The sequence below is a fragment of the Rhodofomes roseus genome (assembly GCF_022264815.1).
Source record: "Rhodofomes roseus strain CIRM-BRFM 1785 chromosome Unknown C8Q71scaffold_5, whole genome shotgun sequence".
Lineage (NCBI taxonomy): Eukaryota > Fungi > Basidiomycota > Agaricomycetes > Polyporales > Fomitopsidaceae > Rhodofomes > Rhodofomes roseus.
The window spans coordinates 1746906-1774184 of record NW_025952961.1 but is presented as its reverse complement, the minus strand read 5'-3'; the positions used below and the strand labels follow the sequence as shown (position 1 = coordinate 1774184).

Here is a 27279-nt window from a genome sequence, read left to right as displayed (position 1 = left end):
CGCTGCTGCCTGCGCATGCCCTCCGTGACCGAGCACCTCCTCCTCCTGAGCGACCACCGCTGTCGGTCGAGTCTGCTACCGTCTGCCATATTCACAATTGTTGCATCGTCTGGCGAGAAATAAGTACCACGGACAGAATGTCAACTGCTAGTTGCATCTGAATTGCCGCGACACGGGATCCGGGGTTGTACTATCCACTCGTATGTCAAACACTAAACCTTGCGAGGGCCGTTCTGCTACTGATTCCCTCATACGGCGATGTAGCTCAGGGACGGAGCCGATGGCATGGTCCATACGTTCGCAGATTGCGTCAGCATGCGAGTCACCATAGTAAGTAGCTAGAGCCTAGAGGAGAGGAGACTGACCACGAGTCGGCTCTGAACGAACATTTTGATTCAATGATGGTGATTCGTTGGTCAGTCAGAAGCATAGGTGGTCAGTTGAGTACTCTTGGTATGCACCGTGATCGGGCATAAGATACCTATGCTACAGTCCGTGGTCATGCTCCCGGAACAAAGGCACTACACAGGGCCCCAGGGCCACAATAGCAACGGTCACTTAGAGCCCAAAGCGATCGCGACCGCGTATGGCCTACTCACCCTATGTAGAGCGTTACTGTGGGGTGTTCACCTCGATATCTTGTGGGCGCATCAAGCGTGTGTGCGTTCTCTTCATGATTGCTCTTGTCTAGACAAATCGTGGACCTCGTTCGTGGGTGCAATCACCGCTCGCGGTGTTGGCGGTGACTCTGGCCGATAACAATCGTCTCGGTTTACAAGGGCGCCGCGTCCTCGCCGGGCGACGTTATAAGACTCGCTACTCTGCGTGTCTCTGGGGAAGATTTCAACTTACAATGCCGTCGCTCGTTATAGCCAACGACATCGAGTTTCACTATACCGATAGCGGTGTTCCCCCACTCCAGGATGTGCCGTATATCACCCTCATTGCAGTGCATGGGATGGGGTACAACAACGGTGCGTCGCAAACTCTGAACTGCTTCCTTACGATGCCCTCATCGATGATAGGTATATTCAAGAGGGTGCAGGAACTCGCCCAAGACGCGAATCTTCGCATTGTCGCAGTCAACCGTCGCCAGTACGCCGGTTCTACGCCGGTTCCAGACGCAGAATCCGCGGTACTCGTATCCGGCAGCGACGAACAGAAGGCAGAGTTTCTGGCTGCCCGCGGCCTCGAGCTTGCCCAGTTCGCCGTCACTTTCATACGGAAGGAAGGAACACCACCCATCTCGACTGACAGGAAGGGAGGTGGCGTGGCGCTCCTCGGATGGTCGTCCGGAAACACCGCAACGCTTGCGATGATTGCGAACGTCGACAGGCTACCGTCTGACATGCAGAGCTGCCTCGCAGTGCACTTGCGCGCACTCATCATGCAAGGCGAGTCTCTTCCTGCACAGTAGACTCGATAGCTTGGCTTACTTGAGCGACATGTCACTGCCACTGCCAGAGCCACCGTCACTTGCTATAGGTTACCCGCTCCCGCCCGGTACCTGGGCACCCCACATGGACACTTCTATGCCTCCGGAGCTTCACACGCCTTTCTGGGCGCAGTGGATCACCTCATACTTCGACCACGGAGACCCCTCCAGCCGCGACCCGGAGGTCCTCTCGTACATCGTCCCGTCCTTCTCCCGCCGGCCGACCATCTACGACATGACCGCGGAAGAGCTCGAACAGATGCTCGACCAGTCGGTGGCAGAGATGCCTGGGATGTTCTGCAGCACCGCGCAGGCGCTGGTGAACACTCGTAAGGCGTGTTTCGATGACAAGATTAGGGCGCTCCTGCCGCATTTGAAGGTTTCCCATATTGAGGGGAGTTGCGCTGCGTCGTTCGCCATTCCTGGTCGCTGGAGCCTCGAGGATGATGATCAGGCCAATGGAGGAGGGCGCATAAACTTCGTGATGATCTCTGGCGTGAACCACTTCGTAAGCAGCATTGTGGATTTTCTGTCGCAGTTGGACGAGCTGACTGTCACCCTACTTGCCCATTAGATGCATTGGGACAACCCACGCGAAACTATGAAGACGTACCTGGACGTTCTGTAGTAGGATATCTAGAATTCGTGACGCTTTTCATGACCATATGTGGCATCGCGACAGTATGTGACCGCTCGTGATCCGCGGAAAGTATGTTTTCTTGGGGACCCATGTAGCGACGAGAGAATTGGAAAGCATCTGATATGTCACCGCTGCGATGACTTCACGCGCCAGACATGTCGGTAATTTCAGCCTGAGTGCGAGCTCCTCCGCCATCCACACCACGCCGTACGATCATTCAAGTCCATCATTAGAGCTATATCCTACAGCGTCGCCCCGGGTGTAATACTGGGTACATGCATGCACTTGAACAACAGCGACATGAAAGGCTCATCTAAGCGTGTAAACGTCTCGAGGGGAATATGGCGTATGCAAGATCATCGGTAGCAAGGTACGTGATGCGCGATGTGTGGTGTGTGGTATGGTGGATAGACGTGGTCGGTTATGTGTACAACGTCGGCCTGGACTTCAGCGTGACTTCGCGGGAACAATCAAGGCCCAATACGGAGGAATAAGGTAAGGGCGAACTCTGCATGGTGCACATTTCTGGACTCGTCCCGGCGAGCGTCGTGGACGGTGGACCCCAAAACGGGCGCAGGTCGTGGGAACTATGAGAGCGGGGCCTAGTAGCCCAATAGTAGCCTACGCCCACTTGCCGAGGAGCGCCATGAGGCCCGCGCCGAGCATCATGCACCCGATCGCGAAGACGAGCTGCTTGTTGTCCCCCTCGATCATCTCCTTGTTGAAGATAAACTCATGCGCCAGGAGCTGCCACACGCCGCACGGTCAGCACCGCGCCACCACCAAAGAGACACTGGGGAATGCAAACTCACCTCAACGAGAGCGGTGTAGATGAGGATGCCCGCGCTGAACGCGTCGAGCACGCCCGAGACGATGCTCGCGGTCGCGCTGCCGGGGTTGTACGTCGAGCGCACGCCGAGGCCCGCGGCGATCCCGATGGGCGTCGTGATCCCGAAGAGGACCGCGCCGACGACGGGCACGTAGGCGTACTTCTTGGGCAGCTCCATGTACGCGAGCCGCGAGCCGACCCCGAGCCCCTCGAACGTCTCTGTGGTGAGGTGCGATGTCAGCGCAGTATTGGGGGATGGGAGGAGTGATACGTACGGTGGAAGATGATGACGATGAAGAGGACCTTGAATTCCTCGTCGACGGCAAGGGTCAGGCCGACGAACACACTGCGATTGGACCCCCGTGAGAAATGTCCGCGCCAGCGTACTGATGTTGAAAAGGGCACCCACCTGTGCAGCAGCACGCCGAACTCGAGGATCGCGATTCCGATGATCTGCGCGATGGCCGAGTCGGAGAGAACGCCGTGCATGCCATGTTCATGGGTGTGTTCGTGCGCGGCGTGCTTCTCGGACGCCTTCTCGGGGTCGCCCAATGTATGGTCGTCGCCGCGGGCGTCCTCAACGTCAACGTACTCGAGCTTGTTGGGGGCGACGGCGCCCGCTGCGCCGGCTGGCCGCACTTCCGGGCCGTGCGCAGAGTGCGAGCCTGTGGCGAGGCCGTGGCCGTGGGCGTCGTGCTCGAGCCCCACCCTCGCGAGCACGGCGGTGCCCCACCGGAAGGCGACGAGCTCGACGATGAAGATCATGAAGATGCTGCCGAGGCAGATCGCCATCGCGTAGGGCTGTGGGAGTCGGCGGTGATGTCAGCGGACGGGCGAGTGGCAGAGGGATGGAGAAGTGCGTACGTATTCTTGCCATGCGGGGGACAGGCAGGGAGAGGTGAGCTCTTGTGTCGCGGGGTCGAGGAGGTGGATGAAGGCTGTTGCGATCTGTGTGGATGCAATGAGCGATATTGCCGATGGGGTGGAAAGAGTGGAACACTGACGATGACACCGCTGCCAAAGTACTTGGCGACCTTGAAGGCGGTCTCTGGAATGTACAGCCCGAGGATCCTATGTCGACGAGCGAGGACAGGGAATAGAGCACCGAAGAGGGACGTGGCGAGGATGATGAAGACCGAGGCGATCCGGAGGCCGGTGTAGCTGTGGGCGCCGGTGCCGCTGGTACAGTCGACCCCGTCATCTCGAGCTTGCAGTCTGTGAGCTCGCATCGTCGAGAATGAACGCTGAGGCGTTGAAGTCGCGCGTCTGGTGTGCCGTGACTAGGTCAACTTCTGCAGACTGCTGTTGGAGGTAGTTCGGGGCGCCGAGCGAGGAACGCTTGGAGAGCGTTATATAGAGAGGGAGGAGGGGCAGCGCGCGGGAAACAGACTGGGATGGCGGTGGGGCAGTGGGCTGGTGTCCTCCGTGGCATGCAGCGGGCGAGCAGCCACCGGCGAGCAGCTGTCAACGCACCCATACGCAACAACACTGCGAGGGTCCTCGCCCCCCTCGCCCAATCACACGCGCCCCTTTGGCAGTTTTCCCCGTCACGTGCACCGCGTACCGTCGCAGTCGACAGCACCGAGCGAGTCCTCCTCGGCCACTGCCGCCTTCTTTGCTTCCGCCACCGCCGTCTATCTTCTGGTTACCACCTCAAATGAATCTGAACCCTTTGGCACACCTAATAGAACCACAGTCAAGTTCGGCCGTGCGAGCCTACTCACCGTCGAAGGCCGGCGGCCACCCTGGCACGCGATATGACTCTGAACTGCAATATCTTGGCAATATCGCCTGCTCTATCTTCCTGGCCCGAGTGTGCCCTGCAATCTACATCGCTCCTCGCCATCCCTTTCGGGCATCGTACCGGTGAGCACTGAGCTTGACGGTCGACAAATTCATGTCAACCTTTCAGGTTCATCCGAAGCACACCGAGCCACCCACTTGAATCCGCTGATCATAATGGACCACGTAGAGGCGTTTGTATCACAGACTACCGCTTGCACCGCAAGAAGGTGATGATGTATATCCATGGGCGGAGGAACCGCATGGCTCTCAGTTCTTAGTGTCATTGTGCTTCCCCGCGGTCATGGTCTTTGCGACTATCTCTCGCCATTTCTCGGTATACTGTACTCTCATCAGGCCTCTCGCTTCTTCTATGCCGCAGGTCGCCTCAAACTGTGTCGTAATGACTCCAAGACGCGTACTTGCGGCCAAACTCCGATGAGTACCAACAGACCTCACGCCAACCGATCTCTCACTTTACCTTCGCCCTCGCAGCATGGATTACCGTATCTCCCAGCGCCTGGGACCTGCTACTCAGCACACAATAATTACGGACTAGCACACATGCTCGCGCGCACTCGTGCACACCCTCGCAGTGACGGGGCGTGCCAGCCGTCGATCGAGCATCCACATCGACTAGCACGTCCCATCTGTCTCATCGAGGCACGCACCAGGCACATCTGCACTGCGACGGAACCCTACATGCTTCGCAAACTGCGTAGCGGAAGGAGTAGACTTGGATGAAGCACATGGGGACACGTCCGTTCAATCGCAAGCGGTTTGGACTGTTTGTGGGCTGCGACATTCGAACCCATAACAACGCTCAATGCAGAACAGTTGTCATCGTGCGAGAGGAAAGAAGAGGAAGCGATGCCGTGTGAATGGTTGCTGTATGTCTCTCCTCTGCCAGAACATCTCAACGTTTGTTCCCAGGACCGGAGGCCCGCGCCCTTTTTCAGTCGGCATCCTTCGTTCATGGAATTGCCAGTGCGCGCAGCCGCCGTCCCTATAGATAGCCCCACCTCACCGGGATCGTGGCCACCGCAAGGAATAGCTTGCCGTCGGTAACGTCACCAACTTCACGGTGTGTCCTGCTCATTGCTCAGGCCTAAGGCATCGTTTCGCAGGTGCAAGAATGTCCTCCGCACCGCAAGGTCGACACAGGAAATGCCGGACCACAATCTAACGTTCGGGACCGTATTTGACGCCGCGCCACAGAGCCAGAATAGATCGCGCCTCAACGTCGGAGAAGGACACAGACATCTGCAGCCCTGACACCACTGGGCGAGTACGCGATGCTATTGCGAGATTCTATCCGCCGCTAAGGTCGCGCACACGATCAAAGAACGGATTGCGCCTCACCGCGGGCACACCAGGTTGTTCGAACTCCGAAAACGCTACGAAAATTGGTCCCTCATGGGAACCTTTTCTGGGGGCATTTGGGCTCCGAACATCCTCAGAACATGATGTATTTTAGCCAAATTTCAGCATGTTCGGAGCATGTTTGTAGCATGTTCGACGAAAACACGCATGTTCGGAGCATTTTCGGAGCATGTTCTGGGTCCATCAAAACTCGCAAAAGGTTCCCATGAGGGACCGATGTTCGTAGCGTTTTCGGAGTTCGAACAACCTGGTTTGCCCGCGGTGCCTCGGAGGGAGTACAGCCAGGCGCCTGCGGTCAACGTGCGGTCATACTTCAGATGATTTCTAGACGAGTACACGTTGAGTACACGACGTCGCGCTCTGCGGGTTCCGTATTGCAACGTTCTGCGCGCTGCTGAGGTCCGGTCGGGCGTGCAGACGGTCGATGACCCTCGGACGACTTCGTCCTCTCTCGGCTCAAGCTCAATCTCAAGGTTCAAGCAGTCGGCCTTTCTGCTGTTCTCGACGCACTCTGCCATAGATGGAGCACACTGCCCGGTTACCGGATCAAACCATCCTACCCGCGCTCCACCACCCCTTCCAGCGGTCCGATCGGCGATGATTCGAACTTTCGTCTGGGTTGACTTTGGGCGTCGACAAACGATAACAAGTATGTTTCAATACAAAAGTAGCCGCCGAATGTCGGTTTGACGCTGCACAGCACAACCCCGTTCATTCGGGATACCTGCAAAACACTGCGGCAGGCGGGTGATCACGCTACGAAGGGTAGTCATAGAGATGGGTACGTGCATGACATTCTACATTTCATACGCTGGCTACCGTGGACCTGCCCTAGCATGTCATATGGACGAAATCGACGAAGGGTGTGAAGAGCGCAGTTGGAGCGCAGCCCCCTAGACATAACACACGTTATTTACAGTTTGTTGTAACACCGTACATCAAACTGCAGATAACGAGAGCGACGCGCGTGGGCACAATGGCTGGCCCGTCGCCTGCTCGCGGACCCAGGAGCGAGCAATGGAAGATGTGACTAGACTCGCTACAGGGTACGCTCACTTTTATACCTCAAGGTCGGCATCAGGTATATCCCGTCTGGGACCGCATATCCCTGAAACACACAAGCGGTCCGCGGACCTTCAATGACCGCGAAATTGATCACTGGAACACAGAAAATAGGCTCGAGGTTCCAATCCCTCGAACCACTGGCGAGGTCACTGGGGTCGACGTCTCGACCGCCACACCTGGCGCCCACAGGCGCAACGCTCCACCAAAAAAAAGAACACAAAAAATAGGGAATAATTCAAGGCAGAAAGCAAATCTATCACACACTAACGACGTTGACCGTTACGGTGTGAACAATGTACGTGGAGGATGACAAATCGTGTCCACAACATCGAGTTTACATATCATGTGTTTCTCGTCATCCCCTTGAAGTGTATGAATTCGAACAAGAGGACTTGCATGAATGTATGATAATGCACAGGCATACACCGATACAGAGATCGGACTAGCGATGCGGATCAGCCGGCTGGTGAAGTGCAATGGGTTGAATGGGCGCGAGCAGCAAATAGTAAGGCGAGCGGATGGTGCAGGTGGGCAAAAGGGCGACCGTGTGGATGGTATAAGGTCGGCAGGGTAACTATGACCATCGTCATTTTGACTGAGTAGAGTCGCGTTGTGCATGTTTGATGAGTGCTGAGCACTATCATGTCGAACTATGTTATAGTTGAGCGACTAGGGAAGCAATGTAACCACCTCTAGGCTCTCGAGACCTCCGGAATCATCGGTATGCTGGGCGTTGCCTGACCGGAGGTTTCTGAGTGGCAGTGAGTGAACGTTTCAGATTGACGACTTCACTGTCAGAACATCGGTGGGTTTTAGTTTTACAGAGAAGTCACTACTTACTGCCAGTCTGCTCAAATCCATGCCTGATGGGGCCGACCGCTCGGGTCCAGCGGTAAATACGAGAGACCATTCAAGTTCTCGGAGCCGCAGTTCTATCGGCGACGTTCTGACTCCTAGTTGACATTGCCCTCGGTCTTTCAATTCCGCCGTCCAGGCTCTAGAACGTATGCACCGACGTCGCGACCGGCCAGTGTCAGGTGCCGGAGGCGACTGGAAGGCCGAATGGTAAGAGAGTCGCTCGGCCGGCGGCAGTATACCCTGGAGGAATTGGTTGCGACGAGACCCCGTCACCAGAATCACGCTACGCAGGACACGGCGTTCAAGTTGCTAGTGGAGGAGAATCAACTCAATTCAACGATCTTTGTTGTCTGCTTATCTCTACTCCTAGAATCAGGACCACCGTCCCGCCCCACTGCCGGTACAGGCCCGATTCCACCGAGGTCGATACCCTCCCTCGCGATGCCTTCTGCGCGCTCGGCGACCTCGCCGGCGAGGGTGCGCAGCAGCACTGGAGGCACGCCCATCATGTATGCGGCGTAGAAAGTCAGCTTGTGCGTGACGTGGTTCTGTTTCTTGTCGGCAGTGAAGAGCGCGGAGAGGTCTGAGAGGGCGAGGAGGGCTCGTGCGCTTGGATGGGAGGCAGGCTCAGCCGTGGAAGTCGGCGCGGGGTGCGCTGGCGATGTGATGTCGGGCGTAGCTGGCACTGGGAGTTCAACCACTGTCGAGGGCTGGAGGAAACCCGCGGCGTCGCGCAAGAGGAGCGAGAAAAACGCTAGCGGCATGGCATCCTGCGCACGTAGATTTCAGCCGAGCAAGCTCACACTGAGACGGAGACTTACTGTTTGAAAACGAGAGAGAATGTCTGTAACCGCCGCAGAGAGCGAGGAGTGCACCGTCTTCGACAGGCGGTCCGAGAGGAAGGGCACGAGTTGCGCGATGATGCGGCGTGCTTCGTCTCGCTCGGATGGGTCGAGGGATGTCAGCGGGGAGGTGGCGAAGTGCCGCGTGACATATGCGTATGCCACCCTGAACATTGTATGGTGTCAATGATTGTGTGTCGGGCTCATTGGGTGGACGTACATGACGGCGCATATGTTATACAGCAGCAGAGGGTACTTGCCAGGAGTGTGCGAGGTTCCCACCATGTTCTCAGGGATTGGCATCATCGCGGGCTTCTTGCCGTACCTCTTCTGCGCACGCCAGGATGTGCTTGGGTCGTCGGTGCTCGGGTCGTCGGGTGCTTCCCACCATGGCTCGATGCGCACCTTCTCGAGCTCCTCGCTCGACAGGAGCTGTTGTGCGAGTTCGCTATTGGGGTCGCGAAGTGCCTTGGTGAACATTTCTCGCTCGGCCGGTGTGAGCGCTGCCCAAAGATCATCATATGAAGCTGCGTCTGTGGTGGTGCGTGGCTGGCCGTGAGCAGATCAATTACTCCAAAGATTGCGGGCGCATACCTATGTCGAGGTCTCTGAGTCTGCTCTCAAGGTTACCACCTTCGTCGTCAGAGTCATCGGCGTCAAGACCGAGCACATCATCGTTCATGGAGTCCTCTTCAAAGTGCTTCAACAACTCCAGAGTTTTCATTCTCTGTTCCGCAGTCTTGGATGCATTTCCGCGGACGTCAGACTCTATTTCCTTGCGGTAGAAGGATTCGGAGCACCCCGCATGTGTCTGGATACTTCAAATGTCTGCATGATGTTCGGGAACAAGCATATGGCAATGCTACTCACCTCAGAGCGAAAACACGTCAAAGAGCAATAGGGGATGTTGCACTTCGGGCAAGTGTACCTCGAGAACTGTCTCCGGCAACTGTTAGCAATGAGAATTATGGCCTGCGCTGCCTGAGGATGTCATGGACGCTTACATGGCGCAAGGCAAGGAGCTTGTAGTCTCGGTAGCTGGTTGCGTCTGGATGTCCGTGGGTGCCGGTGTGGTGTCCATGGATTCAAACTTTTTATGTGTAGAACTACACTGAATTTCGCAAAACTGTTCAGTGGTCAGTGATACTGATAGTGCTCAGTAATGGTCGTTGAACTTGGCCCTGCGCAGTGCAATGGTGGCGCCGCGGAGCCCAAAGCCACTCGCGATCACGTGGTCCAACTCAACTGACCCAGGTCTGAGGTCGTCGCGACGACCGTCCAGTTCTCGACCACCGATCACAACCCCTTGGCGACTTTGTACGATACGGTGACCCTTTGCAAGTCTTCTGTATGATCTCGATGAGGGTCTATGTCTTCATCATGGCGGAAGCGGAAATCTCGACTGGCCGAACTACTGAACTGCGATGGAGACGAGGATGCCGAAGCACTCGCCATGGACCGTATACTTCATGGCCAGAGCGTGATAGGCAAAACATGTACATTGACTCCATGCATTTTTTAATGTTCTGTCTTATGCGTTGTTTTAGCAAAGACCACTCAAGTTGACGGTTTGCGCTTCACGGACAAGGATCTGGACGTCGTGGGCACGCTGGAGTATGGTCAGTATGGCGTGGTGAGTCGCGTCCCTTGGTCTACCAAATTTTTGTAGGCTTGAGCTCGAGCCTTCAGATCGATCTAGTAACATGTCGCTTAGACGGCCGTGTATATGTGCGCAAGTCAACAGAGAAACGGTTCGCGCTGAAAACGCACGATGCATGTCAGCTCTCACTCAACCTCGCCTACCGTAGTTGACACCACTTCATAGCAATGCTCACCCCAGTCCGAGCGAGACATCCTCTTGCAGGCGTACAAGACGAAGGCCAAGTGGGCACCGCACCTCCTATGTGCATTCCAGAGCACGACGCATCTGAACCTTGTTATGGATTACGCGGAGGGCGGGACGCTATGGGATGTTCTGGAGTCCAGTCCGCATGATGGAAAGGTGCTAGAGTCTGATCTACGATGGTGGTCGCCCCAGATTGTCAGCGCGATACACTGGTGCCACACGCAAGGATTCGTTCATCGGTGTGTTACCTACAACTTCCCGCTTGGCGGCATTGTAGCTCACAGAACCTCCAGAGATATCAAGCCTCATAACTTCGTGCTGACTCCCACCGCGCATCTTCTCTTGATTGATTTTGGCTCAGCGGCGCCGCTCTTGGCGACTCAGTCGGATGGCAGTCAGCGCGTTGCGAAACATCACTGCTTGGTACCCGTTGGCACTTGCGACTATATCTCGCCAGAGATCCTGCAGGCGCATGAAGAAGTCCTCATGGCTCTTGAGATGTCTGATGCGCAAGCTTCGCTCACGAACCACGGCGAAGGATATGGTCGGGAGACAGATTGGTGGAGTATGGGTGCGATGCTGTACGAGATGGCTTACGGCGTCGCACCATTCTTCGCTAAGGATATACGCAAAACATATATTAAGATTACTGACCACCATGTGCGTACCCTGTCTAAGACTCTGACGAACCCACAAGCTGACATGAGATGGACAGAGAAGCTTGCGTTTTGCCGCGTCTGCTGATATCTCACTTGATTTCCAGGATTTCATTCGAAGGTGCGCGTACTGTCCGATTTTGTCACATCTGAAACTGACTGGTATGCAGATTACTGACCGATGCAGAGTTACGTTTGGGTCGTGCTACCATAGACGAGATACAACAACATCCGTTCTTCTCCGGCGTCGACTGGCTGCATCTACACGAAAGTGTGTAGTCATTATCTCTTTTGATGTATAAGCTGATGCTATGCTTCGATAGAGATGAAACCAGATGACCTCCACACCCCTCAATTCACGTACACCACTCCTTTAGCACCAGCTGAGGTGACAGGCGCGAGCTCGCCACAGGATGCATCACAGTCGCGGCCTTTCGCGTTCTCTGCTCTCTTCCAGTCCTCTCCGATGACTAATCCCGGTGTCTCCATGAACCCGACTTTGACACCATCTCATACGCAGACACCGAGTAGTCGCTCTATCCTGCGCGATCAACCTTCGACTACCTTCATTGGGTTCTCCTGGGGTCCGCCAAAGGACGCCTTTGATAATCAAGAGCAGAGACCCTCTCCGTCAGGACCAACCAACGCCGACATCAATACGCCGCGCCCTCTACACCGTCTCGGAGTTCCGACGACTCCCTTCGCACCTGCAAGCGCTATTCAGAGCACGCCGATCACATCCAACCGCTACCCCTTCGCGACACCCATACGACCGAGTATGCTCACGCCCTATGGCACGCTCCCCCGCGCGAGTACCATTCGTCGCACCGCACCACGGCGCGCCGTCTCCGACCGCGAGGCGCTGAAGCAGCTCGTCGACTGCGTCGGGCAGAGCGCGCGCAAGAAGGTGCTCGAGAGCGGCCGCAAGCCTCGCGCGGTCGGTTCGCTCACGCGTTTTCGCACCGCGAGCGCGTCGGGCGGCTCCGCGCTGAAGGAGCTCCGCTTCGACACCTCCGTCGCCGTCGTGGGCTCTGCGGGCGTGGTATCATACAAGCCTGATTCAGGCCCGTCCCAGTCACATTCGACGGCAGACGATACGTTCGGGGCGTCCCTACTCTCGCGGTCGGGCTCCGGATCGGCGTCGATAGGCTCGCAGGAGTTGCTCATCCCCGATGTCAGCCTCTCGGATGCAGACTCGGACATCCCGCCGAGCCCTAGTCCGAGCCCACGACCGGGCTCGGCGATGTCGATGCTGTCGAAGCGAAGCCAGACACCGACGACGTCGAGCTTCCAGCTGCCGCTGTTGAGGGTTGGCGGATCGCGGAGTCAGGAGGATTCCAAGCCTGCGTTATCGCCGCTGTCACCCTTGTTCCCTGCTCCCCCTCCCCCTCTGTCGCTGCCTGTGGCACATCCTCCACCCGCGAGACCTAAAGCCGTCGATCAGACTAGTGAACGAAAAGACGAAGCGGTCAAGACTAGTCAGGTCACACGAGACACGCCACTTAGAGACAACCCAGCTAGGGTTGACGCAGCAGCTCACTCAAGCAATGTAACCAGCTATGCAACGAGCACGAGCCTGTCTTACGACATGCTTGACGACTTCGACCGCCGATTTGCGTGCCTGATGCAAGACATCCTAGGCATTGAGCGTCGCCTGGATCGGGTATCAGATATAGCGAGGAGGTAGTATTGGCCTGGTGTCCTCTTAAGTTATTCGGACTAGACTATGTTGTGCGCCGGGTCATCCTCCTCCATATAGCCGTAGCATCTACGTGTACTTCGTGCCGGTCTTGCCTTGAAAACTCTGTATGTATCATCATAAGTCTCTGCGTATAATGTATAGACTATCACTGTCAGGATTGTCTGTCCTGAAAGACTCTTTCACGCCTGCTTTATAGCCATTGCACACTCTGAATCAACATGAAGATGTGACACCGTGTAGTCAAATGAATCAAAGCAAGACCTCTGTAGCTATAGCTACTCTACCGCCCGAACTTCTTCAACGGGTCACCCTTTTTCCGCCCTCTCCCTGCCGGGCCTCCCCTACCACCTCGCCCGCCTCGCCCTCTGCCTCTGCCCCTTCCTCGTGCACCATTTTTATTGAACGGCACGAATCCCTCCTCACCCTCCTTAGCGGCTGCTCCCTCAGCGGCATCAGCACCCGGTACATGTGCGATGCGAGGCAGCAGGTACTTCGGTACGTGCTTCATATGTGGCTGCACGCGAGTCGGGTGGAGCGGCTTGTCGTGTCGAAGGTACTCCAGGTCAAGCGGGTTGTCCTCGAAGTGTGCCTTGCGAACGGAGTCAGTCACCGACACTCAGAGCGCAGACCACCCCATACACGCACCTTCAGCTTGTCCGAATTCAAGATCTCCGACTTCAGCTCCTTGATCCTCGCCTCCCTGACCGCGGCCCGCGTCACCGCACGGAGCGCGTCCTCCATCCGGTATCTGAACGCCTCCACCTGCTTCATGTCGAACTTGTACTCCTTCACCTCCCGCCCCCGCTCCTTCTCCCGCCGCTCGATGCGCGCCCATACCTCCTCGTCGCGCTCTGTGCCAGGCACGCCTCCAACGACCTTGCTCTTACCGACCTGCTCGCGCGGGACGATGAACGAGAGCGCAATGCCCGAGCGCCCTGCGCGCGCCGTCCGCCCGACACGGTGCGTGTAGGCGCGGGCGGACCGCGGGAGGTCGAAGTTGAGCACACACGCGACGTCGATGAAGTCTACGCCCCGCGCAACGCCGTACTCGGCGTCCCGCGCATGTTTTCCCTTGCGCTTCCGCTTGCTGGCTTTACCGCTGTCATCTTTGCCTGAGGAAGGAGACGGCGAGCGCTTTCGTTTTTGGGGTTGCTTGGGAGTCGAGGTGGATGCCGTTGGTTGTTCGCGTTGGGTGGTGGTGACTGTATGCACGTGAGATGGGGTCAATTCTTGCGGAGGGAGCAGTCACTCACATTCATCGTCCTCAGCTGCATCTCCGCCCTCTTCCGCCTCATTCTCGCCCTCAGATATCTGCGCTTCATCTTCATCCTCCTCATCCTGCTCTGCTGCGCCTGCGCTTTCGTCTGACGCGATGATGTAGTCATATACGCCCTTGTTGAACTCTTGTACCACATGATACCTGCAGCGTATAATGAGACTTCCAGAAGAGAAATGGTCAATAAGAATTCTGACCTCGAATTGAGCGGCAATTCCGAATTCAGTACACAGCTCTTGATCCCGAACTGCTCCAGGAACAGCTTCACGCGATAACAACGCTCGACATCGTTGACGAAGATGAGGCACTTGCCCTTGACAAGCTTAAGCTTGAGGACAACATACGTCAGGAGGAACTTGTCGACCTCGCTGCAGCGCACGCTGAATTGCGTCAGGTTGTGTTCGTCCTCGTCCTCCTCGAGCTTCAGGATCGCTGGACTGCGGAGCGTGAGGCCTTTCAGCGCCTCGACATCCTCCGTCATCGTCGCGCTCATCAAGAAGGACTGGAACACGCGCGGTAGGTGCCCGCCGGACAGCAGCGCGCGGATGTCCGCATCGTGCCCGTATGAGAGAATGAGATCTGCCTCGTCAATCACAAGGGTGTCGAGGGATTCAAGGGAGAGTGTCTTCGATTGGACGAGCGCGAACGTGCGGGAGGGGGTTGCGATCACGATGTCAGGATGATCAGAGAGAAGGGACCTAAGCGACGGAAGGTTAAGACTATGTTAGTGAGAGACAGATAGACCGACGTACTTCTGCAACTGAGTAGAGCTCGCAGTGGATGCATTAGCCACCGTGATTTCTTTCTCACAGTACGCAAGCAGGCCATTGAGGTGTCCGTATACCTGCTCAGAGAGCTCGCGAGTGGGGACAAGAATCAATGCCCGAGTCGCCTGTCTCGAGCTGTCTTCATGAGGTATTCCCTGTGGCCAGGGTAAGTCTTCGGCACTGAGAAAACTCTGAGCAACATGCATACCCACAGCTTTAGCGTTTAGGATCTTCTGCACGACCGGGATGCAATATGCAGCAGTCTTCCCGCTGCCTGTCCTTGCACGTGCAAGGATATCTCTGTTCTCGAGAGCGAGGGGGATCGCTTTGGATTGGACGAGGGTCGGGCGCGCAAAACCTAGGTCGGCTAGGGCGCGCAGAATGCGGGCGTCGAGTATGTGAGAGAAGGAGGAGAATGAGGTCTTGCGATCCGCCAGACGTGGGTCGGGAGGCATGGTGGGGAGAGCGAGTCGGACGACGAGCAGCGGCCCTTGGACAGCGACCAAGCAGTAGGAGGAGGGCAGCGTACCTTAGCGCCCGGCTGAATTTCTCGTCACGTCGGTTGTGACGATCGTGCGCGCGTCGATGGTCACGGCGTTCCGACTTTCGCGGACTTGCTTGACGTGGACTTGACAGTCACTGACAGATCTTCTGAATGCACAACACGGCCAGCAGCAATGACTGAATGCGTCAGGAAAACATTCGTCGTATGTCTCGTATCTTCTACATTTGTGAGGACGTTGACACAGAACCTGGCACCGCCGGCCGACTCGCCGGCCACACTTACGCTTCCCCTCGGCATGACTGGACTCTCTTTGCATATCGCGGTCTGGTCAACCGACGACGCTATAAGGAGTCCTGAATATCGTTGAGCTCAACAACCTTTCATTCATCTCTCCTCCACCCCCCCCCCCCCCCCCACACACCGTGACTGAGTCTGACTCTACTGAGGTCGATACAATGGCCTGCGCCGAATGCACCAGCGGTTCTATCCACACCGGGACGCCCGTCGGAAAGGAGATTACGCTCGGGGGACTCCAGAGCTACGTGACAGGAGACGAGACCTCGCAGCGGATCATTGTCTTTGGCACCGACATCTTCGGTTGGCGCCTCCCTAACGCGCGCATTCTCGCGGACGAGTATGCAGCGAAGAACTTCTGGGTGGTGGTCCCGGACCTCTTCGGCGGTGAGCGTCATCCTGTAGCACACAAGTTGAAATTTCATGGAGTCTATGCGTTCATTCAGGTCGTGAGCTACCGCGGTGGACGCTGACTGCCACGGAGCACACTGACAAACCTACACTCAAGCAGAGGCTCCTTCGCCCGCTTCTACTCTTCCTCTTCATCCCCTTCCTCTTTCGCAACACCAAAGCGTCTCAGTCGGACAAGATCAACGGCCTGCTCACGCACCTCCGTGCGACGCGCCCCGACGCCAAGATCGGGATGGTTGGCTTCTGCTGGGGCGGCCGTTACGCGATCACGATGAACTCCCTTTTCGATGCGACAGTCGCAGCCCACCCGTCGCTCGTCAAGTTCCCCGGCGAGGTGCAGGAGATCAAGAAGCCCGTCAGCTTCGCCGTCGCGGAGACGGACAAGCAGTTCGACGCGAAGCGCGCCGACGAGACAGAGGCGCTGCTGCGGAACAGGAGCTTTAACGACTTCGAGGTGGTCGTGTACAAGGGCGTAGACCATGGGTGGACTGTGCGCACGGATATGACGAATCCCGAGAAGAAGGCGAAGAGGGATCAAGCGAGGGACCAGGTATTGAACTGGTTCGAGAAGTACTTGACAGTGTCTTCGACTTAAGTCGTAGTTGCTGCTACTTTGGCTGCCGTATGTCCACTGATCAAATTTTTCATTGCCTTTCGCCCTACTTCAAAGCTTCAAAGCTTCATGTTCTATCCATCCCTCGCCGTTTGAGTGACACTGACGCCGATTTGTGTAGTGCCCTCCTTCGAACGCATACGTTCACTGAAACGTCTGTCATTGTGACCCCGGGCCCATTTATGCATTGACTCTCGGATGCTTTGCGAGGTCAAGTTCTCTGCCGTTCTCCCTATTATTCTACTTCCGTAGTACGTCCTCAATCAAAGCACGCCCTCTTTCCTCCCAATCATCCCAGCAATGCCCCAGGTAGATAGTGAACCTGCCATACCCTTCAACTTGACCGTCCTTGTCTTTCTTCACCGTTGCTACCTCCTTGATCGTGTCCGGCAGATCGGGGCTGAGGAAGTACATCCAACGCAGCACGCCCTCCTCTCTGAACCCCAACCGCTTCGCCAGCCCTACTGATTTAACGTTTTGCGGATTGGCGCACCACTGAATGCGGCGGAAGCCCAGCCCGGGCAGGGGCGCGTCCGGCTTCTCCAAGCAATAGCGCAGCAGGAGCCCTATCGATGTCCGGGCGACGTGCGTGCCCTGGAACTTGGGGAAGATGAGGACGAAGCCGATCTCGGTGTGGAGATTGGCGGCGGAGGTGTTGTACAGCGACATGACACCCGCGAACTCGCCGTCCTCGCCGTCCTGCGCCGCCTCCCCCGTCTTCCGCGTGCGGTCGAACACCGCGAACATGCACCACTCGGGGTTCGCGCGGAACCGCTCGAAGAAGGGGATGAGATCCGTGTACCCCTCCGGGCAGAAGGTGTAGAATCTGAACAGCTCGGGCGCCTTCGGCCCGACGTGCTCCCAGTATGTCTTCAGATGGAGTGCTGGGACGAACGGCGCGATGCGAACTGTCGGGCACGACAGCGTGTCGAGGTGGATGGGGAACGCGAAGTTGACATCGTAGGGCTCTGTCGAGGATAACACGGCGTCGACATCGGCGATAGGGGTCGGTGCGGGCGGCTTGTAGTTGTTCACGTAGGTCTTCGACATCCTTGCGAATGATGGGCTATCAGTGCAGGTCGGAGGTCGCGCTGATCCCTATATTGGATTGAGTGCTGCTCTTTATGCTACCGAAGGCCTCTTCCACTGGCGCTTCGCAGGCTTGGGGCGTTGACTCGAGCAAGTCCATGGCATGATCAACAACACATGTATCTGCATCACGTACATTCTGATTCGTCGAAGTAGTTCTTACCGGTATACTATGCAGGTAATTCTGTTGCGCGGGTCCAGAATGGCGCTGTACTTGGGCAAGGTATGGTTGGGTCCAAGTGTGCTCGTGCCGCCTCCGTCTCCGTCTCCGTTTCCGCCGGAGCGCCGAAACGGCCCGGGCGTCCCCGCGTCGAGCCGCGTCCGAGTCGTTCCCGCCTTCCGTCTCCTCCTCCACATTTCGTGTTCTGAACTCGGCTTGGCTCGATGTTGGGAGGCTGCTATCATTGTTGGACAAGGTTGGTAGCCTTTGAAAGTCAGGGATGCACAGAAACCTTTTGTGAGTATTGATATCCTTGTGTTTGTGCGTTTGAGGGCTGATGGGCAACTTGAGTCTTGAATAGAGGTAGTGCTGCGCCTGCGAGGCGATGGGCCTGCATTGTACCGGTTATTCCAAGCAGATATACGACATAGTAGAATGTAGGTTCCTCGACGTGTGGGTGGACACGAGCTGTGTAACATGATGCTACATGAACATAGAGCTCATTGAACCCGTCCTTGCAGACAAGCGACGCGCTGTCACCTGCGAATCACCCCAATGCTTTGTGTATACGACCCCTGCCGTATTGCACCCACTGGTCGCTATTCTATCGTGATCTCATAAGACCTAAACTCGTCCGTCCTCGATAAACATTTTGAATCCAATACACACGTTTCTATGCAGGCGCCCATTGGGCACTATCTACGGCATTATCACTGCACGGAACCGCGCTGAAGACAGATGGTCGAAGGCATTCTGAGCCTCATCGAGTGAGAATTTGTTGACCATGACCCTGACTCCGTTAGCCAAGGCGAACTTGCAACAATCCTCACAGTCCGCGGGGTTACCAGCTGGCCAGCCGCGGATAGAGGCTCGCTTGTGCATGATAGCGACTTCGGGTTGTTGCTGCGTTAGCGTCTGAGATCGGTATAGTTGGTTAAGTACTTACGCAAGGGCAGCTTTGTGTCGCCTGGGACCGCAGCCAGGATGAGCACCTCCCCATTCACTGCCAATCCTTCCATCAGGCCCGTCATTACCTCGCCGCTGGGTGCTGTGCACATAATTAAGGCCGCCCCACCAAGCTTCTGCAGCTCTGAACCCTGGTCGACCTTGGAGCCATCCAAATACAGCTCGGCGCCGAGCTCCTTAGACAGCTCAGCCTTGGATGCCGAAGAAGACAGCGCAACGGTTCGGTATCCCATCTTCCTGGAAAACTGGAGAGCGAGGTGTCCGAGGCCTCTGTCCCACCAGACCGTTAATCTTTGGCTTCAACGACGGTAGCTCATGCGCCCTACCCGATGCCTTGAACAGCGACCAACTGAGGAGGTTTGCAGGACATGTTCCGTAGCGAATCTAACGTGATGTTAGAGCGTTCAACACACACACAAGGCCATACAGCACTCACGGAAAGTAGTCACACCCGCGCACATCAGGGGGGCAGCTTCGGCGGGATCCATCCCATCCGGAATCGCGGCGACCGCCTCCGTGCGCAGAGTAACGTATTCTGCGTAGCCTCCATGGCGAGTGGCGCCTGTCGCAGAGTAAGTGGTCAGCCGTCAAGAGCATGAACCATAGGCCAAAAGCGTCACCGTGAATGAGCCCGTTCTCGCAAGTCATGAAGTCGGCTACGGAGCATCGCTCGCAGTGCTGACAATGTCCGCCATGCCAGCCTGCTCCAACGCGTTGACCAAGCTTCCATCGCTTCTCGGTGTCAGGAATTGCTACAACGTCGCCGACGATCTCGTGACCTGGAACGATGGGATATGTGATTCCTGGCAGCACGCTATATTTTGCGTTCTCGTCTCTATCAATGAGATGCATATTAATGAGTATCATCGTCCATGCGCTTGATAGCCAGTAAACGCACCCAGCGCATACGCCGCAAGCGATGACTTTCACTACAATCTCACCTGGGTCGGGGTCTTGCCAATTGAAGAGAATACGCTGGAGATTACCACCCTTCTCAAGGAAGGCGTAGGCTTTGTACGTCGCTGGATGGTCAGAAGAGGGCATTTCCGAAGCTTCGAGCTGTCGTTGTTGACCGAACGAGGTGAGGTACTCTCTCAACTGCAACGCCGGACAAGTGTTATATACTACCTGCAGGACACGCCAACGCGGACAACATGCATGCTTTTGAGTCATCGTGAACGACCCAAGCCGGATAAGTCGGCGAGAAGAGCGGACGACGTACCATACCGAGGGGAGGTGTGGGAACGCGACCCGCCGGAAATCTATGTGGGGTTTGATGTCGTGCGGCCTCAGAACGGGAAGTGCGGGAGCCATAGGACGGTATGACCCAACGCAAAGCCGTGTGACGTGGGCATTGGTACACTTGAAGAGGTCATACGCGTCATACTGGCAAGTCAATTTGGATTCTCCGGTGCATACAAAGGCTCCGATCGCTATGATACATACCGCGACCATGATCAGACGTGGTGGTACATTTGCTCGTCACTAGTAATGGAGGGGTCGTTTGTCACCGAGGACGAGCGTAGGAGACCTACGTAGCTGATTGCGTTCGCGAGCCGACGAAACCACCGCTATGATGTGTACCCATCGCCAATTATGGCAATGCACACTCCTCGATATCACTGCACTGATAGCATATTCTGTGAGCACTGTAAGATATGAGTATACAGCAAACAAGTGTTCTGCGTCGAGTCTGGAGTTCAAAGCGCAACGAGCGGGGCGATTTCAGCAGAACCCCCACTGTCAAGCTGGTAGTCGAATGAACGTACAGAGAGAGAGTCATGAATACCAGAGTAAACACCGGCAATACTTATCAGTAGTACGGTAAGTCGGGACTCTGATGAGACCGTCTCATCACAAAATGCTGCTATTTGCCATGGAGGCCTCAAACGGAAAGCATACTACGAACCGGGCTATCATGATATGCACTGTGGTCGATCATAACGACTGACCGACAACAGTTAATGGACGGTTTATATCGAACAGGCTGGGACTCACTTCAGGTTGGCATAGTACCGACTCTCTCATCATCGGGACAGCCAGCACAGCATCGACTCGGACGGAGTATGGAGAAGCATGACGGTAGCACACGACGACACTGCACTCAGCTTGATCTTGTTGAAGACGTGCTACTTCGAACGGTATGGCTCGCCGGAGAACGACGGAAAGTGGCTGCATCCCTGGCCGGCGCCCATTACAGTATGAGCGCTTCTGGCGCCTGACGACGCAGGCACCGTGTCTGTTCTTCCTAACAGCACTCACTCACTATTGCCTCTGTTCCCACCTTGACCTGGTAATCTCCGGAGCGTGAACTTGTTACCAAATTGCTGCGGACGGCCCAGACGAGCCGATCTTCCCTCGTGCCAGCGCTACTTGGAGTCGACTCCGTAAAGTTCTACAACACTGTCACTGTCAGCCGGTTCTGAGTCGATAGGTCTTCTCAACTAGGTTCCATTAATGTGGGTTGTATGGCTCTGACATAGTTCAATCGTAGGAGCTCACATACAAACGTGATTGCGGTTCTACAGCCGCTCAACAGCGACTACTATCTTGCCACGAAAGCAAGCAGTTGCCATGCGCAGTCTGAGCCTGACTGGGCGTACCGTCCTCGGGATGGAAGCATTGTGAATCGCGGAGGAAGGCAGCATAGCCCCGAGTCCCGGACGGAACCAAGACGGAACTGGTGCACAAGACGAGCGAACAACGCGATTGCACGAGCATGGGGGTTGGAACTTCCCGAACCCCCAAGGCGGTGCTACTACACGGTCACGTGGGCGTGTCATTGGCGACGCGGCAAGTCTTAGTGTCTCTTTGCTGTGCTCATCGGAACCCAATCGTCTATTTTGCAGCTGCAGGAAGCACGTTTGTTTCCCGAACGAGGAAACTGCTGTATCGCCTCCTCACAATCGTAGCTCTGTCTCCCTAGATCCACAGTGTTCTCCCGGACATGAGGCAGTGGAGGACGCAGCTGAGTACCAACCGCGCTTTCACCTCTCGCAGGGAGCCTCCTCACCTGCCGCACCCCTCACGGAGCGGACCTATTTAGCACCATGCCCTGAGACTATTCTTGCGATGCTCCGTGTAGGGCGGATCTAATAGCCAGTACCGTGGTATCGGTGAACTGCCACACGAACTGGCCCCCTGTCGCTGGTCGCGTTAAATTCGCTACTCGAGCGGCTACGCGGACCTGGCGGGCGTGACAGCCGCACTAGATAGTCCGTGTTGACTGGTGTTGTGGGTTGACTGGTGTGGGTAGATAGCCGCAAGTATATCATGGGGGCAGAGTGCAGTGGATGGGGAGGCCACCCCTCCTCTCGTCCTTCATGCGGCTGTATAACTGTCTGTCGATACCATCTGCGTCGTAAGACGCATCAGCGTCGCGGGCGCGCGAGAGTGCCCGCACTCTCCGGCTTGGACGTTCATCGCACGAACCACTCATCCCCTGCTCAGCTCGACGACCTCTCCACACCTAGACATCGATACCCCCCAACCCTCCTTACAATACGTCCAAAAATGGTATGTATCTATACAACCATGCACCCTTGCTTTCAAACGCGCTCATCCTCTCCATAGGTGCTTGTTGGCGACAAAAAGTATGCATGGTGAGTAATTGAAAGTCTCGCACGAGAGCGGACCTGACTCAGTGTTCATTGTGCCGCAGTGAAAGTTGCATCAAAGGACACCGCTCGTCGACGTGCCAGCATATCGTTCGTCCGCTCTACGAGATCAAGAAAAAGGGCCGGCCGGTCACGCAATGTGAACACTGTAGAGAGCTCCGAAAAACCAAGCAGATCCACGTGAAGTGTATATGTGCGCACAATGATGACGACCCCGGGGTGCATAGCCCTGCCGCGGGCCCTTCGGCTCCGAGAAAAGGTGACTTCCTAGACTTGCCCCATTCCAGTAGCGCAAGACTGACCTTCAAGGTCTGTTGCTTTGTGTGCGGGTTAGGTAGTTCCAAGGTTCCGGCGAGCGCCGCGTTTCCGAGCGGGCTTCCCCCAGAAGCGCTGGGAACGTCGGTTGCGCTGCGCTCTCCACTTCCGGATGGCTCGGACTGTGAGCGCGGTATGTGCAATCACCGAATCGGTCTTGCGTCCTCTCATTGACGCGCTGCAGGCCACAACTCCACTCCTCCACACGAATGCCACCATAGCGGACCGTGCGACTGTGCTACCCGCGCATCGCGTCACAAGGGGAAGGCCAAGGCGCGTCCCCGTGGCGGAAGCGCAGAGCAGGCCTCTACCTCTCAACGTTCGAGGGAACCACAGGTAGCTGGGCCTGCCGGTATTGTCGCGTCTGCACATGCGTCCGGGCACCGTCCGGTGCTACCTCGACCACCCCCTCCAAGTCACGAAGCGACCCTCCACGGCCCCGCGCACGATCCGTCTGTGGCTTCTACCCATGCCTCTCGCTCGCGGCCTCATTTGTATACCCAATCATCTAGCCATTTGGGAGATACATACAACCAGATGGCACGCGGAAGTGACGACTATGGCAACACAACCTTAGCCCATCGACGCACAAGTGCTATCCCAGCTGCCACAGCCTCGCCGGATCTGCAATCCTGGGGTATCTCCTTCAATGGGCCATCTCCGAGCTTGTCGCTCCCTGCGGACGTCCCTCTCTGCGGTTGCGGGCCCACCTGTGCTTGCCCCGGCTGCATCGAGCACTGCGGCCCGGACGTCCTCATAGGCGCGGAGTGCGCAAACCCAAACGCATGCGTAGCCTGCCTCGAGTATGCCATGCTCGGCATGCCTGCTATCCGCGGTTTTAACATCCAGGGTGTGGCATACGACCCTCAGGACGTCGACGATTGGCTCCGCCAGATGGGAGCTGCGCAGCCGCAGATGCAATCCCAGTCGCAGTTCGCGATGACGGCGCAGTTCTCATCGACATTGGGACCATCGCATACACTTACACATTGCGTCCAACATTCCGACCAGTCGCGATCACCTCGGCAGGACGCATCGTCTTCGAGGACTTCCGTTCACGCTGGAGGCCGCGGTGCATCGGATACGCAGTACGATCCAGCCCTCCTCCAGACCTACGCTCTCTGGAACGACCTTCACGATGCGCGGACACGCTCTAGGCCGGCACAGGGCGAGTGGGACGCGCTCGACGAGCTCGACGAGGCTGCGGCTATGAAGTGCTGCGGCGGCCGCTGCCAGTGTCCTCCAAGTATGTGCGCATGTCCGCCCGAGTGTTGTGGGTGCTGTCAGGGTTGCTCGTGTGAGGGCCACCTATGTCGGCATGGCGCCGCAGGCGAGGGAGGCAGGTTAATGTTCGCGCTGAGCGGGGAACGCGGGGGCTGCTGTCCTCCGTCTTCATCTTGGCGGAATTCGTGACTCCGAGGTTACTCGCAGTCTCAGCCTACCATAGACTCTTAGGCGATGCGAATGGACGGGATGGTGTAGCGTCGCTGGCTGAGGTGCATTGGATGTTCCACGGGTGGCTCTCATAGTGTAGCACCAATGAATATCGTTGTCTCCGTACCATGATCGACAATTCGGACATTGTCCTAGTGCGGGTCGAATAAGTACAGGATTGCATCTATTTTCTCTATCAACGCGGTACAGATACAACGTCGTGATTGGCTGCTTGTAAACTACATATTCGCTCCATGACTACCAAGCCCTCACATGAATCAATAGGGTACAGGGGCGATGTCCTGCTTCAGCACGTATCTGTACTTGACGTTACCCTGCTTCACAGCCTCAAGCGCAGTCTTCGCCTGGCTCATCGGGACCTCCTGCACCCACGGCTTGATGCCCTTCTCCGCGACCAGCTTCAACATCGCATAGCAATCGGTCTTCGAGCCAAGGTGCGACCCGCCCATGAACGCGCCGTTCGTCTGCAGGTCGAAGGCGTGCATCGGCGGCAGCGGGTTGTTGGCGTCAGGGAGGCCAACGTTCACGAACTTGCCGTGGACGCGGAGCATGGAGAGATAAGTGCGGAACGGCCGGTCGGGGCGCCAGACGTCGATGGTCGAGATGAAGATGTCGAGCTTGCCGGCATATGGCTTGTGGAAGGCCTATTATATACGACGCGGTGTTATGAAGTGGCAGAGCAGTGTGGCAGCTTGGCACTCACATCGTCGTGCGTGTCGATGACGTGGTCTGCGCCCATCTTGCGCGCGTCGTCCGCCTTACTCGGGCTGTGCGTGAACACGTAAACTTCTGCACCCATTGCCTTGGCAAAAATAATGGCGTAGTGGCCGAGGCCGCCGATGCCCATGACGCCGACCTTCTTGCCAGGGCCAGCGCCGTGACGGTAGAGAGGGGCGAACACCGTGAGGCCAGCACATAACATCGACGCAGCGTCCTTCAATTCGACCCCGTCTGGGATCTTGAAGACGAACTGTTGGTGCGCGCGAATGCCCGTCGAGTAGCCGCCCTGGGTAATCACACCGTCTGGGTACACGTCGTTCTATTGAGTACTGTCATGTGAGCGCTATCATCAGCGTTCAAGATGGTGTGAGACCCACGTAGGTGTGCACCGTTCCGTCCATGCAGTAGTTCTCGTCGTCTTCTTTGCAGAACGTGCACTTGCCGCAACTCGCCACCTGGGCGCCGACACCGACACGGTCGCCCTCCTTGAACTCGCTGACGTTCGCTCCAACGCGTGTTACGATACCAACGATCTCGTGGCCGACAACCAGGGGCAGTCTGCTCTTCCCCCATCCCTGGGTGAGAGTGTGGATGTCTGATCCACAGATACCGCAGTGCGTGATTGCGACCTCGACGTCTTCATCTTCGAATGTCTTTGGCTTGAACGAGACCAATTCGAGATTGCTCCATGCAGATGGATCTGAAGGAAATATAATAGTAAGCGCGCCTGAGCTCGGGATAGGGAAAGGGATATGGCTCACCAGTAAGAGCGTAACCCTTGAATTCTACCATGGCTAATGAGCGAGCAGGGAGGCGAGGCTGGAGGAGTGGGCGGAAGGTAGATATTGTCAATGCCCAGCCCGGGGCGCATGTTTCTGCGTATACTTATACGGTTTTCGCGGAGAACATTACGCTGCGCGATATCTGGGTATCGGTCAGCAACGATGTGTGTGGACGGTCCAGAACGCACGAATACTACTCCGGGTGCGGAACATGCGGAGGAGAGGCGAAGGGCCAGGGCGGAATAACTTATCTGTCCTGAATCCAGACGCGCGGCGCACCGTGCCTCGCATACGGCAAGCCTATCTTTCGATATGCACTTCAGACGGCCCCTGGTGTGAGCATGAACTCGGACGGCCGGACTGCACTCGGACTGCATTCAGAACGACAGCGACTGAGTATTGTTAAGCTGCAGCAGATTATAAGACCTGAACCTGGCTATTGTACGCCGTTGTTGAATCGATAAAGGATCTGCTAGTCCAAGTCGTTCTCAAGCAACAAGACGGGGCGGCGGGCGGGTGAAAGGCGCGGCTCGGGTACGGCCGACGTCCCGCCCGAGGGGCACAGCTTGCGATCGATCGGTGCAGTTGATCCGCATCCTCCACTCGCATCCCGATTCCGAACGTTGAGTCGCCGGGCCCGCTGCCAGGCTTTATGAACTCGGCATGTGCCAGTGCGCTCCCATGATAGTCCTGCCAAGGCCCTGCGCCTACGAATAGCTCCTGAATGTTGCTCAGATTGGGCTGAGAGACTCACAGAAGATACAACACAGCGATCAAGTTTCCTCTGCAGTTAAATTTGGGGTTCGAATGAGCGTCCGCCTCGTTGGATGAGCCTTCACGTTCACGAGTTGATGTCCACGAGGCGGGCGCGTGGACAGGATGGGATGTTGAACCCTCGGATGGATGAGCTTGGACCGAACCGACTGCCTCATGTCTACGCGAAACCAGCCTGAGGATGCGGGTACGAGCTTTGCCGGAAGCTGGAATCCGCGCGACCATGTACTTAGGACGCGCTTAACAAAAGGAGATCCCGACAGACGCGGCCAAATACCATGAGATCTCTGCTCGAAGGGAACTGAATGAGTCAGCCCGCGCTGGTTCTGCGGGGTTTACAGCGCGAAGACGGACTGAATTCAATCGATGTCACTATACCGCAAGTTCATGACGGCCACCATGTTGCTTGCGACCCAGTGGGTATCATTAACCCCATGCACGAAGCACTCCACTACTCAACGATGGATGGGATACAGATGGTGCATACTACACAGACT

The 27279-nt window shown here is 56.6% G+C and overlaps 10 protein-coding genes across 10 annotated transcripts; 4 read left to right on the top strand and 6 right to left on the bottom strand.

The window, feature by feature from the left end:
• The first annotated feature begins 9 nt into the window (after positions 1 to 9).
• C8Q71DRAFT_746816 (uncharacterized protein) lies at positions 10 to 2283 on the top strand. Its single transcript, XM_047923086.1, has 6 exons — positions 10 to 200; positions 265 to 330; positions 692 to 974; positions 1026 to 1394; positions 1465 to 1943; positions 2010 to 2283. Exons 2-6 carry the CDS (start codon positions 286 to 288, stop codon positions 2061 to 2063), a joined length of 1230 nt encoding a protein of 409 aa, XP_047781942.1. The 5' UTR covers positions 10 to 200; positions 265 to 285; the 3' UTR covers positions 2064 to 2283.
• Positions 2284 to 2568: 285 nt separating this feature from the next.
• Positions 2569 to 4250, bottom strand: C8Q71DRAFT_485707 (ZIP zinc/iron transport family). Its single transcript, XM_047918851.1, has 6 exons — positions 3909 to 4250; positions 3769 to 3852; positions 3314 to 3705; positions 3180 to 3250; positions 2888 to 3123; positions 2569 to 2822 (listed from the first exon to the last, which is right to left on the bottom strand). Exons 1-6 carry the CDS (start codon positions 4131 to 4133, stop codon positions 2697 to 2699), a joined length of 1134 nt encoding a protein of 377 aa, XP_047781941.1. The 5' UTR covers positions 4134 to 4250; the 3' UTR covers positions 2569 to 2696.
• Positions 4251 to 8308: 4058 nt separating this feature from the next.
• On the bottom strand, positions 8309 to 10012 carry C8Q71DRAFT_805910 (uncharacterized protein). Its single transcript, XM_047925989.1, has 6 exons — positions 9839 to 10012; positions 9705 to 9783; positions 9429 to 9645; positions 9055 to 9367; positions 8814 to 9000; positions 8309 to 8762 (listed from the first exon to the last, which is right to left on the bottom strand). The coding sequence occupies exons 1-6, from the start codon at positions 9913 to 9915 to the stop codon at positions 8316 to 8318; spliced, it is 1320 nt and encodes a 439-aa protein (XP_047781940.1). The 5' UTR covers positions 9916 to 10012; the 3' UTR covers positions 8309 to 8315.
• A 78-nt stretch (positions 10013 to 10090) lies between these two features.
• C8Q71DRAFT_485598 (kinase-like protein) lies at positions 10091 to 13334 on the top strand. The gene is made up of 8 exons (XM_047918850.1): positions 10091 to 10330; positions 10382 to 10467; positions 10524 to 10607; positions 10660 to 10919; positions 10974 to 11340; positions 11396 to 11457; positions 11507 to 11607; positions 11660 to 13334. The coding sequence occupies exons 1-8, from the start codon at positions 10204 to 10206 to the stop codon at positions 13021 to 13023; spliced, it is 2451 nt and encodes an 816-aa protein (XP_047781939.1). The 5' UTR covers positions 10091 to 10203; the 3' UTR covers positions 13024 to 13334.
• C8Q71DRAFT_702306 (DEAD-domain-containing protein) lies at positions 13319 to 15536 on the bottom strand (the record flags this gene model as incomplete). The annotated part of the gene is made up of 6 exons (XM_047920244.1): positions 13319 to 13627; positions 13684 to 14240; positions 14292 to 14458; positions 14512 to 15012; positions 15067 to 15236; positions 15294 to 15536. The coding sequence occupies 6 exons, from the start codon at positions 15534 to 15536 to the stop codon at positions 13319 to 13321; spliced, it is 1947 nt and encodes a 648-aa protein (XP_047781938.1).
• A 505-nt stretch (positions 15537 to 16041) lies between these two features.
• C8Q71DRAFT_795387 (dienelactone hydrolase) lies at positions 16042 to 16886 on the top strand (the record flags this gene model as incomplete). The annotated part of the gene is made up of 2 exons (XM_047925606.1): positions 16042 to 16267; positions 16327 to 16886. The coding sequence occupies 2 exons, from the start codon at positions 16042 to 16044 to the stop codon at positions 16884 to 16886; spliced, it is 786 nt and encodes a 261-aa protein (XP_047781937.1).
• A 72-nt stretch (positions 16887 to 16958) lies between these two features.
• C8Q71DRAFT_485582 (acyl-CoA N-acyltransferase) lies at positions 16959 to 18217 on the bottom strand. The gene is made up of 2 exons (XM_047918849.1): positions 18157 to 18217; positions 16959 to 18105 (listed from the first exon to the last, which is right to left on the bottom strand). The coding sequence occupies exon 2, from the start codon at positions 17952 to 17954 to the stop codon at positions 17145 to 17147; it is 810 nt and encodes a 269-aa protein (XP_047781936.1). The 5' UTR covers positions 17955 to 18105; positions 18157 to 18217; the 3' UTR covers positions 16959 to 17144.
• Positions 18218 to 18852: 635 nt separating this feature from the next.
• On the bottom strand, positions 18853 to 20163 carry C8Q71DRAFT_703376 (chaperonin 10-like protein; the record flags this gene model as incomplete). The annotated part of the gene is made up of 6 exons (XM_047920315.1): positions 18853 to 19043; positions 19100 to 19389; positions 19446 to 19503; positions 19556 to 19681; positions 19740 to 19954; positions 20018 to 20163. The coding sequence occupies 6 exons, from the start codon at positions 20161 to 20163 to the stop codon at positions 18853 to 18855; spliced, it is 1026 nt and encodes a 341-aa protein (XP_047781935.1).
• Positions 20164 to 22692: 2529 nt separating this feature from the next.
• Positions 22693 to 24464, top strand: C8Q71DRAFT_702308 (copper-fist transcription factor; the record flags this gene model as incomplete). The annotated part of the gene is made up of 5 exons (XM_047920245.1): positions 22693 to 22721; positions 22781 to 22955; positions 23046 to 23188; positions 23273 to 23983; positions 24098 to 24464. Coding segments are annotated over 5 exons (1425 nt in total), but the record flags the coding sequence as incomplete, so codon positions are not given.
• A 299-nt stretch (positions 24465 to 24763) lies between these two features.
• On the bottom strand, positions 24764 to 26018 carry C8Q71DRAFT_721981 (GroES-like protein; the record flags this gene model as incomplete). Its single annotated transcript, XM_047921499.1, has 4 exons — positions 24764 to 25150; positions 25210 to 25545; positions 25604 to 25926; positions 25988 to 26018. 4 exons carry the CDS (start codon positions 26016 to 26018, stop codon positions 24764 to 24766), a joined length of 1077 nt encoding a protein of 358 aa, XP_047781933.1.
• Between the last annotated feature and the right edge of the window lie 1261 nt (positions 26019 to 27279).